Below are 21149 nucleotides of genomic sequence, written 5' to 3' on the forward strand. Positions count from 1 at the left end.
AGAAATGGGAATTCAAGTCCAGATGAGACGCAGACAAGCTGATTGTATGGCTGGTGCTGGAAGTCTGTGTGAACTGGACACTATATATAGTTTTATAATAAATTATTAAGAGACAAGAAAATGTATTAGGGCCCTCACGGTGCTGCGACAACTACTCATCCTTGCTGTGTTTCAGGAGTGTTAATTTCATTTGAGAACAGTCGACATGGAGTTGTTACAAATGGGAAATTGTTATTATTTTTTGAGGCCAGTAATGTTTGATCGTCAGCTTGGGGGAAAAAGGGTTGTGTCTCTCTGTCCTCCTGGTGTTTCTCCCTCCTATTTATTTTCCTCTTCTGTTCCGGCCTCTTGGCATCTCATTTATCAAACAGGGTCAAGGCCCAGTATGAAAACCCTGAGGTCTTAAAGGACGCACAGAGACACTGCTAGAATATAACGAGACAAAAGACCTTTTGATGTTACATTTAAAGAACACAAATGCTGCTTCATGTAAACTGTAAATACTTAAACAGGACTCTTGTATTACACACATCAAATTTGTATGAATTTAAATGCAATCTCTCTAGGCAAAAAAAAAAGCGAATACAAACAACTCAGACAATTGGGTTATGTTGTTTCAAATATGAAGAAAACAGCAGGCGTCTTCTATATGTATGGCTCCTATTTTTAAGTTTTACTAAGGGGCTGACATGGAAATTTCAGCAAAATGTCCAGAGGTCCGTGCATGTCTGCTAGCAGCAAAAATATAAATAATAAACTATTCCAAAGCTTTTTGACGGCTCCAGAAAAAAAATTGCCTTTACCCTTTAACCTCAACAGTGTTATGTATTAAATTGAAAATATTATTATTGAAATGTAATTGGCAAGGTGTCCTGCACTGATGACCTGCTCACACCAGGCAATGCAATATTTTTAAATGGTTAAACACTCCGATATACAGATGTAAAAATGCGGGATGTCAGGTACTAGGCCCATATCTACAGAATTCCACCTTCAATCACCACCTGAGCGGGCAGGATATGAAAGACCCCGGCAGCCAAAGTTTGCCTCCAGCTGTGCCCCTCCGCTTGCTGCCATTGTTCTAGTGATTGCAGAGTAACCCATTGACAGTAGTCACGCTTAATTGTGATTATGGGGAAACATTGTGCACAGGCACATTAGAGGTCCAAATCAGGTTCCTGTTTGCCAAACTGGTTGTTGCCACTACGCATACAGAGGGCCGGATGAAGGGGAACGTTAGAGCAGTTAAACTATTCGGAGCATGGCCGCATACTACAGCGCCAACACAATTTCGCTTCCCAAACTTAGTATGGCAGTAAAATTGAATGACTCGAACACAGGCGTGGAACTAATGTTGCAGATATTATTGGATGTTATTGTTTCTTCTCAACTCCAAAAAAATCGCCGGTGACTTTAATGACTATTATAATCTTCTCTATCTCAAAACTCTGTAAACGTTTCACACTCCAAGCTCTTTCTCTTTGTCTGACTCCCCTGCTCTGCTCTGCCTTCCCAGATGCCTCCGCCTCCGGGGACACAAAGTCTCGGGTGACTGACAGTTCCCAGTCGCCCAGCTACCGCATCAGGACTGAGTCAGAGCAGGTGTCTCTGTATTCCCCGGAGCAGTCCTCCCTCCATGAAAGTGAGGGTCTGTTATTACCTTCTCTCCATCTTCTGCACTGCGTTTTTTTCTTCTTCTGACTCACGTCTTTGTTTCCTTGCCTCAGCATTACCCACGACATTAACATGGAAATTAATTGACGACAAACTGTTTTATTACTTGTCTCTTGATAACACTTTCCATAAAATGTGTGTTTGTCTTCCACTTTTTTGCTGAACAATGTGCCATGGTACATTGAAACACAGGGTGGTAGAACATTTATCCTCCTGCAGTGCCATTTGTCATTAGTGATGTCGTCTAGGTAAATGTCACATCTCTTATGAAACCACTTGTGATGTCCATCTCATAAACCTCTGACCCTTTGTCCTCCTCTCTCTGCCTCGCTTTCTGTCACTCTCTCTCAGGGTCCGCAGTGAATTCACGTAGCTCCACTCAGATTAACTCGTACTCGGACAGTGGCTACCAGGATGCCAGCAGCGGCTATTTCAGCGGCCAGAACCCGGGCAAGGCTGAGCTGAGGATGCAGCACTCCTTCCCTGGCGCTGGCACCCTGATGAGGAATGCCAGGGCTGAAGGCCAGGCTTCCACCCAGGTACTGGCAGCAACTGCATCCACAACATATTGCTGTCGTCATGAATATAAAATATATCTTTAAAGAGTTATTATCTGGATTACTCTTTATTAGGAAGAGGTGTACACCTTATTCATGCAACCATCCAAACAACAAGTCAGCAATGTATAAAATCATGTAGATACGTGTAAGGAGTTTTAGTTAACGGTCTGCCAAACATCAGAAGAGAGGAAAAAGGTGAACTGATCACATTATTGTTGGTGCCAGACGGGCTGGTTCGATTATTTCTGAAACCGAACTCCTGGGATTTGCATAAACAACAGTCCTCTAGAGTTTTTACTAAGAAAGCTGTGGAAAAACAAAACATCCAGTGAGCGGCAGGTCAGCAGACAGAAACGAGTTGTTGATGAGAGAGGTTACAAAATGACAGAAAGGCTCCAATAATTCAGATAACCACTCCCAGGGTGCAGAACATGTCAAATGAGCTACTGCAGTAGCAGAAAAGCATGATGGGTTCCGCGTCTGTCCGCCAAGAACAGAATTTTGATTAATGATGAATCTGGATTGAGACAAGCAGATGGTCGGGTCAGAAGTTCCAAATCTCTACGACCTGCCTTGTGTCCGGTTGGTGGACGTGATAGGCTGTGGGGAATCATCGCTTGAATCCCACAGCCAATCAGAGAAGTGTTGCTGACCATGTGCATTACATTTGATGCCACAATGGCTAATGGCTACTTCCCGCCTGTTAATGCACCATGTCACAAAGCAATCAAAGTCATCTCAAATTGGTTTCATGAACATTACAATGAGATCGGTGCACATCAGCGCTTTTCCCAGTCATCAGATTTAATTCCGATGATTGATGTGGCAAAAGGGGAGATTGTGAAGAAAGCAAATCTGCAGAAATGATTTGATGCAGTTATGCGGTCATGAAGAATGGATATATTCAACGTGCAACAAAGAACTGAAGCTGTGTTGACAGCAGAGGAAGACCCCTGCTATCAAGTATGAGCATGATGTTTTCAATAGACAGGGCTCACAATGTTAAAGAGCTCATTGAATTGAATTAATAATTGATTGAAGTTTTAAATTAATGACAAAAAAGAGAGACACCAGAATTAAATAGAGATGTTTCCTGTGAAGATAGCAATGTGAAGTTTAAAGAGACAGAATGTTCACAGTGTTCTGAGCACAACAACATAATGATGCTTCATATGGCAAAGTACACAGAGACCACTGGGAAACCAAATTGCTCTGTTGTACGCTGTAGACACAAATGGAAAAGAGAAAATGATTATGGCCTAGAGTAAAGTCATTCACTGTAATGAATTGGTTTATTTAATGCTGTGTTACTTAGCATGTCATTCCCATTCCTCAGGTAAAGTGAAGTACAATATGATTGTTAATGATTTTTATGGCTCCTTAAGGACTGAAGAAACAAATGCATGAAGCCATATTGTTTTTTCGTCCCTCACTTGCAGGTTCCAGCAGTCACAGCAGTAGTGCCTGGCCGTGCCATGCGGAGGGTGAGCTCAGTGCCTTCTCGCTCTCACTCGCCAGCCTACGCCAGCAGTATTTCCCCCTCCCGCGGCTCCCTGCGTACCTCACCCGGCAGTGCCTATGGCTCACCCATCGTAACTGAACCCAAACCCCTCTCCAGCATCTTCTCCACAACCTTGCCCTCTGCCCAGCGCATCAGCACCACTACAGCCTGCGGTGGAAGCAGCTCACCCTACTCGACCCAGAAGAACTCCCCCGCTGCACTGCGACGCGTGGGCTCTACGAACTCGCGGTCGGGCAGCGCTAGCCACAACACCTCGCCCTATCAGGCGTCCGCAGGGTCCTCGTCAGGCCGCATGGGCTCTCCTCTTACGATGATGGACAACATTAACCCTCCGCTAAATAAGCAGCCCACCCACTCGTCATCTCCAGTCAGGGCTAGTATGACCGCTGTGCCCCAGCACTACAGCTCCACCCTTCCCCGCTCCATGCTCCACAGCACTGACCCCTATGGACCCCAGAGTTACGACATTTACGAGAGGATGACGCGACCTGACAGCCTCACAGGTGCTTAAACACACACACACACACACACACACACACTAATCAGAGTGTATCACCTCAGCAGCCTGTTCAAACTCGATTAGACTGTTTCATAATTTAATAGGGTATTATTCTCAAATGACTTGCAGCATTTTGTCTGCAGAAAACTGTAAGAGCAGTTGCAGTAGCTAAAGAAAACACATTTTGTCAAAAAATGATTCATAGTGTTTTGCTCTTTGCCCTGCTGTCCTTTTTTCCCCATTGGCACAGAGCTCTGACAATAACTGTGTCATTGTATGCGTGCGTGCGTGCGTGTGTGTGTGTGTGTGCCAAGGCCAAGCTCACTCATGTGGACTCAAAACATCACCACAGGAGGAACACAAAGTTTAAATATCCTCCAAATGATTTCCTCAAGTTATTTTCATAATTAACATTGAAAAGAGACCTTTTCCAGAAGCCTGAGCTTCAACATAGTTTTAATTCAAGTGATTTGTGTAAGACGCTTTCAGTTTACATACATTTCTTCTGACTTCTTGAGCAGGGGATTTCTACTTAAGGCTGTAAATATTTGGACAGTGATACATTGTTCAATTTTTTTTGGCTCGCTGCTCAGCATACTCAACCAGAGAGGAAACACAGATTGTGAGGTCAGTGGTTCTGCTGGAGGGCAGCCAAAACATAGTTTCTGAGAGAAGACAAATATTAGCTCAAAAAGTTTAATAGACTATGGATCGTAGTTAGTTTTTCTGTTGAGAATAGACTCTGAAACAAATGTAGGAGTTTATATTTGAGATAATATGTGACATTGTAACACTACTTACTCTGACTGTCATTGTCGTCCAGTTCAGTTCACAAGTGACTTTACTGTATCTATAACGACATTTTCACATTTCTGAAGATAGGTGAGAAGTTCATAGTGTTTGATGCTTATTCAGAGATCATTTTGGTTTGAATTGAGGGTTGCAGCAGAATACCAGAGTCACAGTTTACCATAGTATAACAAATTGTGGTTACTCCTTTCCTACAACTACTACTCCTGCATTATCTTTGCATTCATTAACCTCTGATTTACACAAATACACTAACGCACACACTCAATGACTTCGGCCTGACCCCATACAGAAACTCACAAATAAATTCACACACCTCGTTTGGCTTTGGGAATTAAAGGTACAGAGAGGATAGAGACGTTTTACCTGTGAAACATCAAGGTGCCATGAATCTGTGATAACTTCAGGGTCATTTATCTTACCCTATTATCAGGTTAGATAAGTATGACCAATACAACAATAAATACATGAGCATGTGTACCTGTGTAGAAAAATAGAAAAAGGTTGAAGAAATCATTTCCACTACACATAATGAGTTTCCTCCAAATCCATTATTTTAATGAGTGCATTACGAAGACTATGACCACTCAGGAAGGGAAAATGAGGTGACTGTAATATGTAGGTGGGGTCTGAAAAACAGGGGCCCTCTCTACTGGTTTGACAGTCCACGATCCCGGATCCCACAACTTCAAATACCTATTTAAACATTCTGATTTGGTTCTAGTGTTAGCTTAAAAATTAGGTTTAGGTAAGTGTAAGGATTGGGGATTTGTTATTTAGAACAATTGAGAAGATAAGATCTGGAAATAGAATAAGTATTGGGGATCATGCTTGACCAAGCTGTCATGTTTTTGAAGTAAAAGACAAAGCCCAAAACAAACACTGGCTAATGTTTTTTAGTTTTGTTTTTCTTGCCAAACACATATCTTGTTTGTCCGATTAGATTTGCAGATAAAAAGGCTTTGAACTACGAGCAGTCCACAAGTAAAATTATGAAGTCACATGAAGCACATTTAGTTGGTAGATTCCGCTGCCAGTGTTGACATAATCAAAGGACCTCTGTGCTGCGGAAAGATTTTGTTTTTATAACAACATGATCATTTACTCCACCACACAATAACAAGTGCTGGGAATGATAAGAAAGTTGGTCATCTTGGTGTTTCACAATATCAGTGCAGCGCCACAGTAAAGTGGATTTAAAGACATTATTTCACAACTTTCATCATAGACACCTCATAAAAAACACATGGGTTCTAACTTCTGTGACCTCAGTGGTGGGTGCGGCCATGAATGAGGGACATATTACACTTGATCGGTGGGGAAAGTAAATGTCTCTTCCACTTTCAATACAAAACCCTGAAGTGAACAAGCCTTAATGTCAAGACCTACAAGGTTAATGGGCTGTTTTCTGCTTGAATACATGCTGCCTGGGGAAATGCTCAGATGCCCTGGTTGATGACGCCATCCAAGGTGAACACTTTGATTTGTTGTGTCACATGGGTTTTCCCTCATCCTCGGTGTACTTTGTGTGTTTGGTGTTGCATGCGCATGTGTGCCTTTTGTTTGTTGTTGGTTGAACCTGATCTTCCTTAATAACCACTGCATGTGCACGCGTTTAGTTTGTTGTGTTATCAGCATTAAAGGTTTACTATGGGCTCTTATCGCTAGGGTATGGCAATATGGGCCGGAATATTATCCCAGTATGTTTTATGTTATTGATCTGTTAGCAATTACCTTGATACACATTTAATACCGCTATGTGTTTTTAATTGAAACAATGCAGTAAAACATTTTAGAGACAGAGCCACCATAGTGGTTATACAGGACAATTAAGAACCACTACATTTAGACTCCTCTTCTCTTATCACAGTTAATTGTGCTACACTTAAACAGAAGTCAAATTGCAATTCTGCTCTGCTCTGGCCAGGATACTTGTGTTACACATCCCCTTACATTGTTAAATGCCAAATTGACATATTCCAAGTGTAAAAATTATCCTATAATTCCTATTTCGTTGTATTTAAATATTTTTCGGTGGCTGGATTATTTAACAATGAAAAATTAGTGCGTATAGCAACAATTAAAAGATTTGTCTCTGTATTGTATTATGCACAGAGCTGATAGTGTTGCGTTATATTCAAAAGATAAGTTTTGTGGGAGAAACTGAAAAGGGGTCTGATATGACATGGAGGACACTTGTCACTCACCAACTCTTTGATTAGGGTCCAAATACGCATTCTAATGCTTCTGCTTGTTCCTCTCTTATAGCTTTCAACTTTTCAACCTTAACGAATAAATTACAAAAGCGTCCCTGCTTCTGTTTGAGTCACCCCAATGTGCAGTGTCATGCTAGGTCCATTACTAACTGTTCAAGGCTGCAACACTGGTGACTGTATTGACTTTTTATCTGCTTGGGGGGGGGGGGTGGTCCCTATCTCATATACTGGAAGAGACTATTTGTGTTTCCCATCCTTGTTGACACAGGTTGTCGGGGACAGATATCAATCGGCTCTTTATCTGAACGTGAACCATGTTTAAATTACGTTGTGTGAACTCGCTCTTCCAGATGTTTCTCCTCTTTTTGTGTCATTTTAGCATCTTAACAGTCACTCGTTTTCACATAATTTCCCAGGTTCTTGCAAGTGGGTGTCAAGGACAAGGTTCACTTTATTTCTTCCTGGATAGTTCCTACAAAGTACAAAAAATCAGCAACAGACTGTTGTAGCCCGATCAGATCAGTGATGAATAATTACATGCATCTGAAAATACAGTTTTTATTGTATTGAATCTTATGTTGTGATGTAGAAGAATTTTTAAGATTGTTTTATTGTCTCTACCCACTATGCTCACAAACACGTGCTGCTGCTCTGACAGATGATGTCTACAGCAGTCACAAATGGATTTTCCGTCCCCGTCCTCTGATTGGACTGAAACACCAGCCTCGTTTTCTCCCTCTCTCGCGCCTCCCTTATCTTCCCCTTATTCCCCGTATTTCCGCCTCCCTCCATTCCCTCTTCTGTCTCCCCTTCCTCTCGCATACATTTCACTGGAGCTTTGTCTCTGTCACAATAATTTGTCACAAGTGTTTGATGAGCCATAGTAGAAGGAAATGGGATGATCACACGATCAGGCTCAATGGCAAACATTTGGCAAATGCCATCCGACAGCCTTGCGTTTATATTGTAGCTGTTGGTTGTTTTCTGTCAGTATCTATCAGAAGACGTTTTACTTCCTTCCCTGGACTTTTTGTTTCCTGTTTTCACTTCAAAAGACTTGAATCCCTTGTCCCGTGTTTCCCTTCTCCTCCTCTCAGTTCCCTCCTCTCTCTCTCTCTCTTCCCTCCTTCTTTTGCAACCACCCACCTGGCTCTCCAGGTGCACTGGCCATTGGCAAGCAGTCATGCCTTCCCTCTGCTGCTGAAAAATGAAGACAAATTCTGCCAAATAATATGCTCATTGTGCTTAACGTCCATTTCAGGGCCCAGTGGAACGAGGGGAAATGGCACATTTGCACGTTTGAGTTCTCAATCTAACAGCCAAGCCACCACGATAGCTTCAACTCTATTTTTACAGCTAGTTTCACATTTATGTATAACAATTTTCCGGTTATCACGCCGATTCTCCAGTTTGTTTGTAAAGGGTTTTTGAAAAATTATTTTTGTTGAGGAATGCAGTCAGCTGCATTCGTTTAAGTGTTTGTTTCTCCAGAGCGAGCGAGCACCACGCCGCCACCGCCCTTCATCCCGACTCTGCCAAGTACAGTCTGTTAAAGCCACGGTGAGACGGCTGAGGGGGAGAATTAAATGACTATAACGCATCAGGAATGTGGGCCATTTACTCTCAATAGACAGCAGTGTGTTATTTCTCCCTGACAATTTGCAGATGCTTTTAGAAGTGATTGCAGCCCCCTCCATCAGGGGAGCCGCATAAAGAAAGCAGACGGATTAGTCTCCTCTAAGGTTGTTTGAATGTTTGTTACTTCCAGGAGCAGGCTGCTGAGGGGGAGAGATACAGTATGCATGAAGGCTCCTGTGCCTGGAAGATTCTGTCCCTCGCACTCGGTCACAGCTGTGCCAAGAGCCCCCCTGCTCATGTGGCCGAGCTGTACATGAGATTCGAAGTCTCTGGTGGTCCGGGACTGGCTCATTAACCCTCTTTTCATTTTCATCCTTTCTTTCCCTCCCCCTCTTATATTCTATCTCAGCTTTTTTTTCTTTTTCTCAGTGGTCTCCCGCCCTTTCTTGCGTCTTTCCACCCCCCACCCCCCCGATCTCTCTTCATATCCTCGCCCCCTTCAAACCTTTGAACGAGAGAAGCTGAACTGATTTCTTGCCAAGCCGCTGCTAGTGGCTATTGTGCGCACTGCCACAGAATGAATGGGTTCTTGGGCTATTGAGTGTGTGTCACCACAGCTCACATTGGCAGCGCCATTCTGTTTTACTTTATTTTAGCCCCCACCGTGCACAACAACATACCATCTGTTTTAGACTGCTTGTTTATTTGTTGTACATGGTTAAGTTTAACCTGTTAACCTCCATTGTGAGTCTACAGTATATTTGTGTCAGTCAAAATGGTTTATTACCTATGTGTCTGTTTGATTGGACGATTATGCTAAAACTGCTGAATCGATTTCCATGAAATCTGGAGTAGGGGTTGGACATTACCCTTGAATTTTGGAGCTGATCCAGAAATGTTATTTTTTTTCACTTTCTCTAACATAGCGAGGTAAGGCAGTTGCCTTCGTGCAGGTAGATGATCGCAGAACGTAGTTTAAGTTTTGCTAAAAATTACGAGAGGGAACACAGATATTCACACTGTAGTGCCTCAAACTAGGGTTAGCCGCTCTTAAAGCAGCATTACAGGGATTTTTCCTCTTACTGAATTGAATTTATTCCGAATGACTAATAAAAGTTATAACAGTACATTTTACCTTTAAATTCCCAAACAATGGATAAACAACCTTGTAGCAGTTGTGACGGCTGCAATGAAGTGAAAGCTTTTTGTTTGAAATCCCTTATAATGTTGTCAATAACTTCTATCAAATTGTTCGCACTAAAGCAAATCCTGACAAGCATCACTGCTCAGACCTCAGGTCAAGGTAATGTTTTGAAGGGAATGCTGCGTGTATATTTGAATTAGGAGAAAGCTCGACCAACTAAGTTCTCCCCAAAGATTCTCCACGGCCTCCTTATTACCACTCCGCAACTACTTGGTCATGGAAATATTCAGTACCATTATACTCTAAACTGTTGTATTCCCTCAGAAATCAGTACTTAGTTTGGACTACAGCCTATTTTTAATAGCCATTAATCATTAATGTAGTTAAATGATTCCCTCACCCATTCATTATGTAGTTGGAGGTTAGCAGAGCCTTTGACCAGCTGCTTGATGCCAGCCCAGAGCTTGGCTTCTTAACCACCGAAGACTTGGTGCTTCAAAGGTCAGCCTCAGGCGGGCTCACTATCTACATCTAAATTCTTCCCTTGCTGTGCCCCCAAAGGCCTGTGTTGCCCCAAAGGAGGCAAACATGCTTATTTATTAATTTCCTCTGTCTCAGACTGTGACAAGAATCCCTCATTTAGCTGGTTCTGCATGGCAGCATCTGTCTGCGCCTGAGCTCATGCAGCTGGAGAGGACCCAAGCGATGTTTGAGGCTCGCGAAATGTGCAATGAGCAGTAAGTTGCCAACTGTATACCGGTCCACTGGGATTCACTCTTGAGTGATCTTCACCAATGTGAGGATTTACACAAACATGGGCGCGCTGATCAAGAAAATCTGCAACTTTGTTTGACAAACAAGGGAACTGAAGAAATAGGAAAATCTCTTTGTCTTTAGTTATTTTTCAGCTTCAATTAAAAATGTAGTACACAGCCCATTCATGCCACCTGTAGAACGTTATCAACATAATGCTTTTTTTTTAATAAAAAGGGGTTTTGTCAAGTCGGAATGACATTCTGAGCCCTTAATCTGGGCTGAATGTATTATTTAGTCAGGATGTGGTCTCTTTTCCAGCACTAGCCCTTAGTTAATTTGGTAGAAACTTTGCAGCTGATTATCCATCTCCTCCACAGCAGTACTCCAATGAATGGGGTCATTTTCATCCACTTACGCCTTGTTTTTCCTCTTAATTCTTCTTTGTTTTATTGCAGTTTTATTCAACCTATTTGAAATGCCCTGTGTACTCCAGTCCTTGATCCGAGGAGAGTGGAGACTGATTGTCTCTTCATCCTGTCAGCAACAGGCTTCACTTGTAAGCTGTAAAATGCAGGACGTTCACACAGTCACAGCTAAATGGGCTTTTAGGAACACATGGATGAGCTGAATGTCGGTAATCAACGCAGAGTGTCTGCAATGATCGGTGTGGGTGTTGCACCACATGCTACTTTATGAAAGGGTGGAAGAAAGCTAATCACATTTACTTTCATCACTAGTATTACTTGTAAGTTTTTTTAGTACTTTAATTAATTTGAATAAGAACAAAAGCCAATGCTGAAGTATGCAAGTTAATACGTTGACATGATGATGCACTTCATTTTGTACTCTAAAGTTGTATATTAATTGTATCATATAACATTGTCGTCATCATCATGTGTTTTCCTTGACCCCATTCTTTAAAGCTGTAGCACGGTAATTCAGAGTACATTTGAACTCGCCTGCATACATTCAGTCCTACTTTTACTTGAGTCAAATATTAGACTATATGTAAAATAATTATGTTGTGGTTACAGTATCTGGCTGTTACAGTTAATATCTTTTATTCTTAGACATACACAAATGGTGATTTCAGTACTTTGAGGTTTGACCTAAACTCAATGTTAAGACTGACAACATCTGAAGATGTTTTCTCGTGAAAAGCGAACACCGATGCAGTATGTGCTTTGTGTGCATTGAATTAGTTTTATTATTTATATTCTGCTTTGGTAAGAGATGAGGGTGTGGAGTCACTGCCTGTCTTGGCTTCTTTACATCCAAGTATTCCGAGGATCCAATAATGCTGTTACCTCATTTTGCTGTGTGTGTCTCACATCTGCCCAGAGTCTGAGTCAGACAGGACTTGCTGCTTCATGCTGTCCCCACAGCCTGTTGTTATAGTGATCTGTCTGGAGGGGGGTTTTAATTGCAGCACTCACCTGTGTGTTGCTTGTTCTCAGCCCTGGCAGATCAGCCTGTTGCTGATTAGAGGCTCAGGCTGCTTCCTGTATCGCACATTTACCAACACCTGCTCTGATTGGTTCACATTCATGTTTGCTCTGGTTTGGTGGCCCAGTATTCACTATTTGCTCCTGTCTATTTGTTCCCCACATGTTAAAGAGCACACCAATGCAAAATTGGTGCAGGTCTTTATAAAACGCAAGCTCAATTTGTGTGTCAAGAATTTAAGAAGAAAGATTTTCCATGACAGTTATAGTTCATTTCCGCTCATATTGTGTTACTCAGCCTCCCAGCATTTACAGTGCATGGTCTTGAACAAAGTTATCTCTGTGTGTCAAGCTCATGTAACCAGATAGGGAATTGGAAAATAAACAAAAAATATATTTTTAGGATGAGAAAATAAAATCAAGAAGAGAATGACATAGTTTGTTATTCTACGGTCTCATACTTACTGGCTACCACTAGAGTGCGATTATAGTGTTTGGGTCGTTCTCATGTCAACTCCATGTTATCTGAATTAGAAATGATACATGCTATTTGTAATTAGTTTTATTTTTTATTAAAGCTAATTAACTTGGCTGACTGATCAGATTTGGCAGAAGTTGTTTTCGACATCAGACTTCACTGTCATACACGTAAAGGGTCAGCGATGCAATATTGTCTTTTTATTTATTTTCTTACCTTCTATTCTTGTTTCTGTTAATTTCCATAATTTATTAAAATTAATTCTTAAACCTGATCCTTGCTTGAGAGAGGTTACGGTGAACATCAAGTCTTCTTTTTTTTGGAAGGGTTGCATTACTGTTGTATGATAATGCAGTGCAGACTTTGCAATTGAGGTGAACTCCATTACCATGCTAGAGTGGCAACAATTAAAGGAGACGTTTTGCTTAATATGATTGAAAACCTAACTCATGCAAGTATCAAGTCTCTTAAAATATCATATTCATTTAATAAATTAACTTGATACAAAACAACCCTACTCCACCCCCATGTTATAATCGATGCTGCTAGCCAGAGAGAATTGGAGCAAATAAGCTGGAAGTCATTCAATGTCTTGCTCACTGACAGTTTGACATTATACAAGACAGTTGATTAACATCTATTTGTCTCACAGGCTCCAAACCATTTAAACCTCACTTATCAGTCTGTCTGTGGAATCACTGGACCATTTTGTGACTAACTACATATCCACTAACCTCTCTTCCATGCCCCTCTTCAGGAATACGGAGCTCATACGCAAGTCAACACAGCCAGCTGGGTCAGGACTTAAGGTCCGCCATGTCCCCAGATCGCCACATTGCGCCTATCTACGAGGATCGGACTTTCCAGGGCCCGTTGTACCGTAGCCCCAGCCACCCCCAGCAGGGCACCCTCTACAGGAGCACATCAGGTTGGTCCCGCCTTACTATTTGATGACAGACCATTCAGGGGTCTGGACCAACAGAACAACATTTTGTCTGAACGAAAGAGGTTGTCCTGGTCTGGATTCAACTGAGTTGGTTGTTGACAGTGTGGGAATATTTGTTTGGATTGGTTGGACTTTAGTCAGAATAAAAGTGGTGAAGGGATAGAAGTGGAAGAAGCACACAGAATTGCTTTCATACTTCTGAAGATATGTTTGGCATTGGAAGGAATTAAAAAAGTGAAGCAGTTCATACATTTTCTCAATTTAAACCACCTGCCAAATTGACAACACACCAATGTCAAATGTACGCCCATCTACAAACCAATGAATGTCAAGTGAAGGTAGATGTGGCCCACATAGGCGAGGAAAGGACATATCTGTACCTTACAAAGCTCTTTAGTGAGCTCCCTGAATCTGTCTGCACGATCATATTGAACAATAATCAGAAGACTGTATGTTTGGAGGATTTAATCCAAAATATGCAATGTCAAACAATCAGTCATTTTTCTGGACCAGTGCCAGGCCACAATAGTCAAATTGTACCATTTGCTGCCTGTTAGTGCGGTCATTACTTTGAACTTGATATTGTCTGTGTGATTTTGATCTTAACTTCATCTTCAGTAAACAACATACTCATTATCTCATTGGATGCTACATCGTACTGCGACTGCAAGGCTGACATTTGTATTAAATACAAATATATATATGTTGGGAATTTGAGTGTTGGAGAGGTGTTGTTTTCAGGGGAAGTCACATGATTCACTAAATGAGGTTAACTTTGGTGATTGCTCTCCCCCGGTTGGATATATGCTGTCGAATAAAAAAGCTCCGCAGTGCAAAAGAAAGGTGAGGAAAATGTTGCTGTCGAGAAATAAACAACACAGTGTTTTGTTTTGATTGTGTGACAAATCAGACTGTAAATTATTCCCAAACCCACCAGAAACTCATTTTAGTTTCCTTATTTACCTCCATTTTCTCTCTTTATTGCTGGTGCTGTCTCTAAATCTTCATGCAGGGCCGTCATGCAGGTTAAGATAAAACCCTTTTCAAAGCAATTCTTCCCTCGCAATTTTTGTTGTTTTTTAAGCAGACACATTTTTGAATCAGAAGTACTTATATTTTATTCATCTTGCAGAGATAAACCCTTTGTCTTCTTTTTAATTAGGGACCCTTGATGTATTGGTTTATTGTCTGTCTTGGGGAGCACCATTTAGCGTCCTTTAGGGCAACATGCTTTATCTCTTTATTTTTTTGCTTTTGCTATTTTCGTCTCAGTCACTCTCTCCTTCACTGCCGCCCTTCCCTCCCTCCCTCCACTGTGAGACAGAAAGGGTGAGACATGAGTTAATAGGCAGGTACTGATATGTCATCCTGCCACAAAGAGGTCCATTACGTGTGTGTCGTACTGAGAATGAGAAGAAGGATGTGGGGCCAGGGGACAGCTTGGTTACCCACATCCACTGTCTCCTCTCCGCCAGCTCTCCTGATGTTGGCATTCTCCTCTCATCATCCCGCCTGCGTCGGACACACATGCTTCGTTTGCACCGACGCTCGCACACGCACCATTCAGCCCTATCTCCTTCAGCACACCGGCGACCTGCCTAGACCTATGAGTTCACTAATAAATGCTATTGATGCAGCAAAGAAGCCCCAGCAGACAATGAGCAATGTGTTTACGCCGGCTATATTGGGAAAATACAAGTGGGGTGGAGCCGGGGGGAGTGTTCAATATGGACTCTTTGTACGAGCAGGCTCATTTGAAAAATCCAATTTGATCCTGGAGTATTCTTTGTTGGGTTGTAAAGTAATATTTCAATGGCCCCTTTCTACCATCGGCTTTTCGTGCAATCTTTGACTTTTTTTGTGCAGTTGGGAACAATTTAGATTTTTTACATTTTAAGTTAAATAGAAATATTGATCACCAGCAAAAAGACGGGGAGTTTCAACCCCAGATTTGAAATTGCAAGGCGACACTGTGTTGTTTCACTTCCTGTGTCTTTGGCTCTGTCGGGGCACCTGTTTTGGGATGTAACCATATTGCAGGCTCGTGCTGCCGCCCAAGATAGAAGTGCACCGATGTGAGAAATTGTGTTTTTGGAGCAGCCCCACAAGTTGATGTCTCGGCTCCCGGTCGGAGGAGAGTTTGGGCACGCACATGCCCAGTCCTGTTGGAGAGCAGATAGAGATCTGACCAGCGCAGCAGTCACGCTGCCACACATCACGTGGCTCGGGTGAGAAGGAGGGCTAAATCCAACCAGCTTGTTTATGCAGTTCTGTGTTTTTTACGCATTGTATAGCAGAACTAGGTCATAATATCACTTGGAGCGGATGGGAAAAAAAACATGGCAAGATGCTGTCAGGCTGAATTTTGGACCTTGTCTGGAGCACTGATGTCTCTGCGTGTTTAGGATGCCTCCATTTGACTAGTGTTTCTCTGGGTATCTCTGGAGCTGGTCATGGTCTACCATTGTCTCTCTGCTGTGTCTGGCGAAGTTAGCCAAAGAGTCCAGTGGCGCAAAGGAGCAAGAAGGCGGTGAGAGGAAAGGATTTCTGGATCATCGAGCAGGTTGAGTCCTCCTTGTCCTCTTCTTAAAAAAAGCAGCAGGATCCCTCCGGCTAAAACAGAGTCTTGTAAAAGCTAAACAACAAGCAAACAGGCCTTTGAAGTGGACTGCTTTCTGCTTTGTGGAAACCATGGGAGCCGTGTTTTATCCTCCTCATTTATTGCTTCCAGATTTGAGAATTTGCTGAGTCTGTCCGCTGCATGTTTGTATTTTCAGCTTGGTTAAAAGTTGCCTGCTCCCGGTGTTGCAAAGCTCAGAGTCGAGCTGAAAAGGTCTGAATGCTGCTAATCTCCACTTTGTTGGCTCACGTGTGTGTTATTGTTTAAACCCTCCCTCTGAACGGTGCTGTTTTTTTTCTTTTGGTATTTTTTTTTTTGCCCTCAGGGGTGGGGAGTCTCCAGCGGACGTCGAGCCAGCGCAGTGCCATGACCTACCAAAGAAACAACTATGCTCTTAACACAACGGCCACCTATGCTGATCCGTATCGCTCGGCACAGTACCGGCCCTCCGACCCAAACTACGCTCGCCAGGCTGTTGTTATGGACGATGGGGCCACTCGCTCACCCTCCATAGACAGCATTCAGAAGGACCCCAGGTAAGCATTGCTCACTTTTGTCTGCTTCCAAACTGCTTGATGTAATCTCGGTTTTAACCTGTGTAGAATTATAGACAGACCAGCCGCCCAAAGGGACTGCTTCTGCTTACAAAGCATCCCTGTTCTGCTGCGTGAACAGCGGTGTCCACTTACTATTCAAACACAGAGCCCTGCGGATAGTAGCATGCAGCTCCAGCCATTAAACTGGCTCGAGCTCTGCCTTGGCCATTTAACAATAGATTCTCACATGCAGTGAAGTGCTGTGTTTGCTTTTGTTGTATAGACCTGTGTAAAGTGTACAGACCAGGTTGACCCCTTCAGTAAACCCCCCTGATCTTGAACACTGGGAGCTTTGTTTACACGCTGTAGTGTTACTACTTGACGTGATTGCACCAGGGTTACAACCATGACTCAGGTTTATTAAATATCCTCTAGAATATTTGTCCAGGAAAAGATTTCTATGTAATTTCAATCTTTGGAAGCAGTTTGGTCTGTCATGGGTTCTGTCTGGGTGCTCACTCCAGGAGCTAAAAGCATTTCTCACACAACTCAAGCATCAGTAATTCGGTTTGTGTGATGTGACCGAAAATCCAATATCCTGATAGAAATGGTTTCATTTCCAGATAACCACACATATCGTTACTCATTTCACTATTACTGTTTTCAACTGTGTAAATTGAGGCTGTGTCTTTGTAGATGTAAGTTGATACTTTCTCATTTTTGTGTTGTGAGCAAACACCTCTCGTAACTTCTGAGTATTGGGTTTGTTTTGTGCACTCGACTGCACCTTCTGTGGCTCCGTTTCCTGGACTCTCTCCATCCTGTTTGACATGATTCTTGCATAGTTGGTAAAAAAAGAGGTCTGTCGAGTTTATGGCTGTTTTGAAGTATGGTCTGCGGCATTATTTGAAGTGTGGCTTTTATTGTCATACTCAAACTATATCCATTCAATAGAAGCAGCTCCTCTTTTAAGTACGAGTTCCTTGTTTTTGTCTTGGCTGGTTGGAGTCTGTCTCTGTCTTTATTTAATTCAAGAGCAGCCAAGAAATTATAGATTGCATAATCATTCTTAACTGCAAACAAAAAGGGAGTAATTCAATTATGACAAGCGGATTGTAACTTATAACTGATTGTAGAAGTGTATGTGTAATTTTCTAAACCTCCTCCTGAGCCATTATTAATATTTTTACCTCTGTCTTCATGCTGACACTTTTCTATCTCACCTGCTTCTAGAGAGTTTGCTTGGCGCGACCCAGAGCTGACGGAGGTGATTCACATGCTACAGCATCACTTCGCCTCGGTGCAGGCCAACGCAGCCGCCTATCTGCAGCACCTGTGCTTTGGCGATAATCGAATCAAGATTGAGGTAGGCATTGTTCTGACCCCTCACTGTGTTTTTTTTTAGTGTGACGTTATTCAGCCATTGTATTTTATGATAATTATTACATGTGTTATGTTGACTCATGCTACATTATTTTGAGTATGGAAGCTCTAGCCATTTGTTTTATTGCACTCAAATGCAGCAACGTAGCTATAAATTGATCAGATGAGTTGTGAACAAAATCCCAAAGTAAGTTATATTCATTTGAGAAACGGAAAGAAAGGCTTTAGCTGTGCAATGAGATTTATAGCAAATAAATAAACTGGCCTGGTCCCTCTGAAAGGATTTATTGCTATAAATGCCATCAGTAGATAATGAGTACTGAAGCATCAGTGCTTAAGCAATATTTTACTCTTTTAGCTGCTGGAAGTCGTGCTAGTTTAAACTAATTTGTTTACAGTTTTAAATAAATCTGAGGGATCCTGAAACTATTAATGGGAGAGGAAATAAGAAAAACCAAAGTATATAGTAATAATGCATTATTCAGTTTCCCTCTAATCATTATGTTTTTAGTCAGATATGGGATTATTTGGACATTTATTGAAATTAAACCATGTGGGAAGTTTAGAGGGAATAATCACTGTTTGGTTGAGCTGTTAAGAACTTGTTGATGTTTAAGTATTTGTGTAAAAGTAGAGGGAGTGTAATTTTATTCTCAGATGACAAAACAACAACATTAGGACATCAAGACTATGAAAAGCAGGAAGCCTTCTTATTTTAATTTGTTTTGAGTAGAATTTATTCTTTACCCCAGAAGAAAATATCAACTGTAACTTCTCAAACTGCCACCTCCTGTTTTTCATGCCCTCGTAGAATGGCATCACTTTTCCAAATAATTCTTTGTGTGGTATTTCCTCCTGTTATATGAATTGATGTCGGTTGCTCTAGTCTGAACCATTTCTCATCTGATTAAGCTGTGTGATCTTCACCTCGTCTGTAGGTGTGTCGGATGGGAGGAATCAAACACCTGGTGGACCTGCTAGACCACAAGGTCCTTGAGGTTCAGAAAAACTCGTGTGGAGCCCTGAGGAACCTTGTCTATGGCAAAGCCATGGACGACAATAAGATCGCTGTGAGGAACGCTGGAGGCGTCCCAGCTCTGCTCCGCCTGCTCAGAAAGACCGTAGATGCAGAAGTGCGGGAGCTTGTCACAGGTAAGACAACTGTTTGTGAGAGGTTTTTAAAATGGAGTGAATTGATAGTTTCGATAAAATGTAATGCATTCCATTTTTCCTAAAAATGAAGCATTATCTTCTTCTAGCACACACAGACGGAAAGCAAAACAGCATTTCATTTTTTAAATGACTGCAACGGATGATTCTTTTTATAATGGATTGGTTTGGGGATTGTTTGTTCTTCTTGCAAGCAGATTTTTCAATTTCAACCACATTAAAAAGAAAAAAGGAGCAAAACATCATATTTAAGAAACAAGAACGAGAGAATGATAAAGATATTGCATTGGTAATACATAAAACAAGGGATCTTTGTCCAACATTTGGGATTTTTGGATGGACTAATTAAGTATTCAGTCATCATTTTATTATAATTTGTCATATGAATACTTTATGGAGCAATTTGGAGATGACACTGAATCAGTTGTTGCTCGGTTTTATAATTTTCGAGCTAAAGGATCTATGATAGGAATATACAATTCAAGTGCTTCTAAGATCATGAGGTCACAGCAGCACTGATTGTTACAGTTCGTGCTCGGTTCACTGCAAAAATAGACGATGAAAATGATCTTTCATGACAGTTTCCATGTCTCTCTGTTGAGTATGTTGTAACACTTCCTGTTGCTGTTTCAAAGTAAAAGTACTCTGGTCTTTCCGATGGCTGAATCAATTAATTTCTGTTAAAAAGGTTTTTATTGTTATAATCGCAGGACTAGAGGATGCAAGGCTTCATACAGTATAGTCCTGGCATTTAGATGAGTACATAGGCTACTTTTATTTGAAACCTCACATAACAACTTGGCAGTAGACACGCCCCCTCTGCAACACTACCGCCACGTGCTGCACACTCATCCAGTGGGGGGCCCAGGGTGTAGGACCATGAATGTCACAGTAACTGGGTCATGGGGGCTGATTTTTAATTTAGTTCTTCTGTCCTCACTTCTGCTTATATAATATGGGCAAAGAAATGAAACCACATTTCTACAGGATTCATATTCTTTTATTACTTTGGCTGCAGAGAGATTTAGCTCAATCCTCTTGTCTGACAATCGTCCCCCGACTGTCTGCATGTCAGTCTCATTTCTCATCAGATCTAGTGCAGCTTGGTTTCGTAAGGTATCTGTTTGTGCATGTGTTGTCTGAGCTCTGGAAAAAAGGGTACAAATCCCTGTTGTTTTTGATCAGGGTGGAGTGCTACAGAAATAAGCGAGCCAAGACATTTGGCTCCCAGGTGGCTGAGTCAGTTGTTTTTGCTTGAATTCAGCGGCAGTTCGAACATGGTCTCGGGTTACGGACCAGCACTCCTGAGGGAAAAAAATACAAACACTGAATAGCATTTGTATACTATTTAGGAAGAGATTGTTTTGTGTCTCTAGTTTCAATAAGAGTCTGTTTCCTTCGCTCGACACATCCTGCATGAGATGTAATTGTAACAGAGCAGAAGAGAATATTTGTTCCTACTCAAAACCCAATTAACTACACAGGAGTTTACGCCTTGAAACCACCAAAAATGTCAAACACATTTCAAAAGGTGGGTTGCACAGTCAGAGACAGCAGCTTTAAAGTGAGGGCTCTGTTTTTTCCCCTCTTCCATCCACTGGCTAGAGCAGCCTGCTGTGGCTAATTGGTAGAGCAGGCCCCAGGATGGAGAGCAATTAGAAAAGGTCAGTCCTGCTGCATCACCTCTGCTTAATTACATCTGAACGCAACATTCCACATAATGAGCTTTCAAGTGGATGACCATCAGTTTAAGTGCGGCAGATGGAGATCCTTCACCCACCCGCAGATCACCCTAATTTATCCAGGAGTCTT

The 21149-nt window shown here is 41.9% G+C and overlaps 1 protein-coding gene across 3 annotated transcripts in view; it reads left to right on the plus strand.

The window, feature by feature from the left end:
• Positions 1 to 21149, plus strand: part of pkp4 (plakophilin 4) — a 73431-nt gene that overhangs the window by 37962 nt on the left and 14320 nt on the right. For 2 of the 3 annotated variants that reach the window (XM_061088111.1, XM_061088112.1), the window contains 7 exons: positions 1517 to 1648; positions 2026 to 2213; positions 3674 to 4259; positions 13440 to 13610; positions 16574 to 16784; positions 18018 to 18150; positions 19106 to 19319. In XM_061088111.1, the coding sequence (XP_060944094.1) occupies positions 1517 to 1648; positions 2026 to 2213; positions 3674 to 4259; positions 13440 to 13610; positions 16574 to 16784; positions 18018 to 18150; positions 19106 to 19319 (1635 nt within the window). The remainder of the gene's footprint in view (positions 1 to 1516; positions 1649 to 2025; positions 2214 to 3673; positions 4260 to 13439; positions 13611 to 16573; positions 16785 to 18017; positions 18151 to 19105; positions 19320 to 21149) is intronic. The other variant, XM_061088113.1, reaches the window with a different exon arrangement.

This window comes from Limanda limanda, chromosome 16, assembly GCF_963576545.1.
Source record: "Limanda limanda chromosome 16, fLimLim1.1, whole genome shotgun sequence".
In the NCBI taxonomy this organism is placed as follows: domain Eukaryota; kingdom Metazoa; phylum Chordata; class Actinopteri; order Pleuronectiformes; family Pleuronectidae; genus Limanda; species Limanda limanda.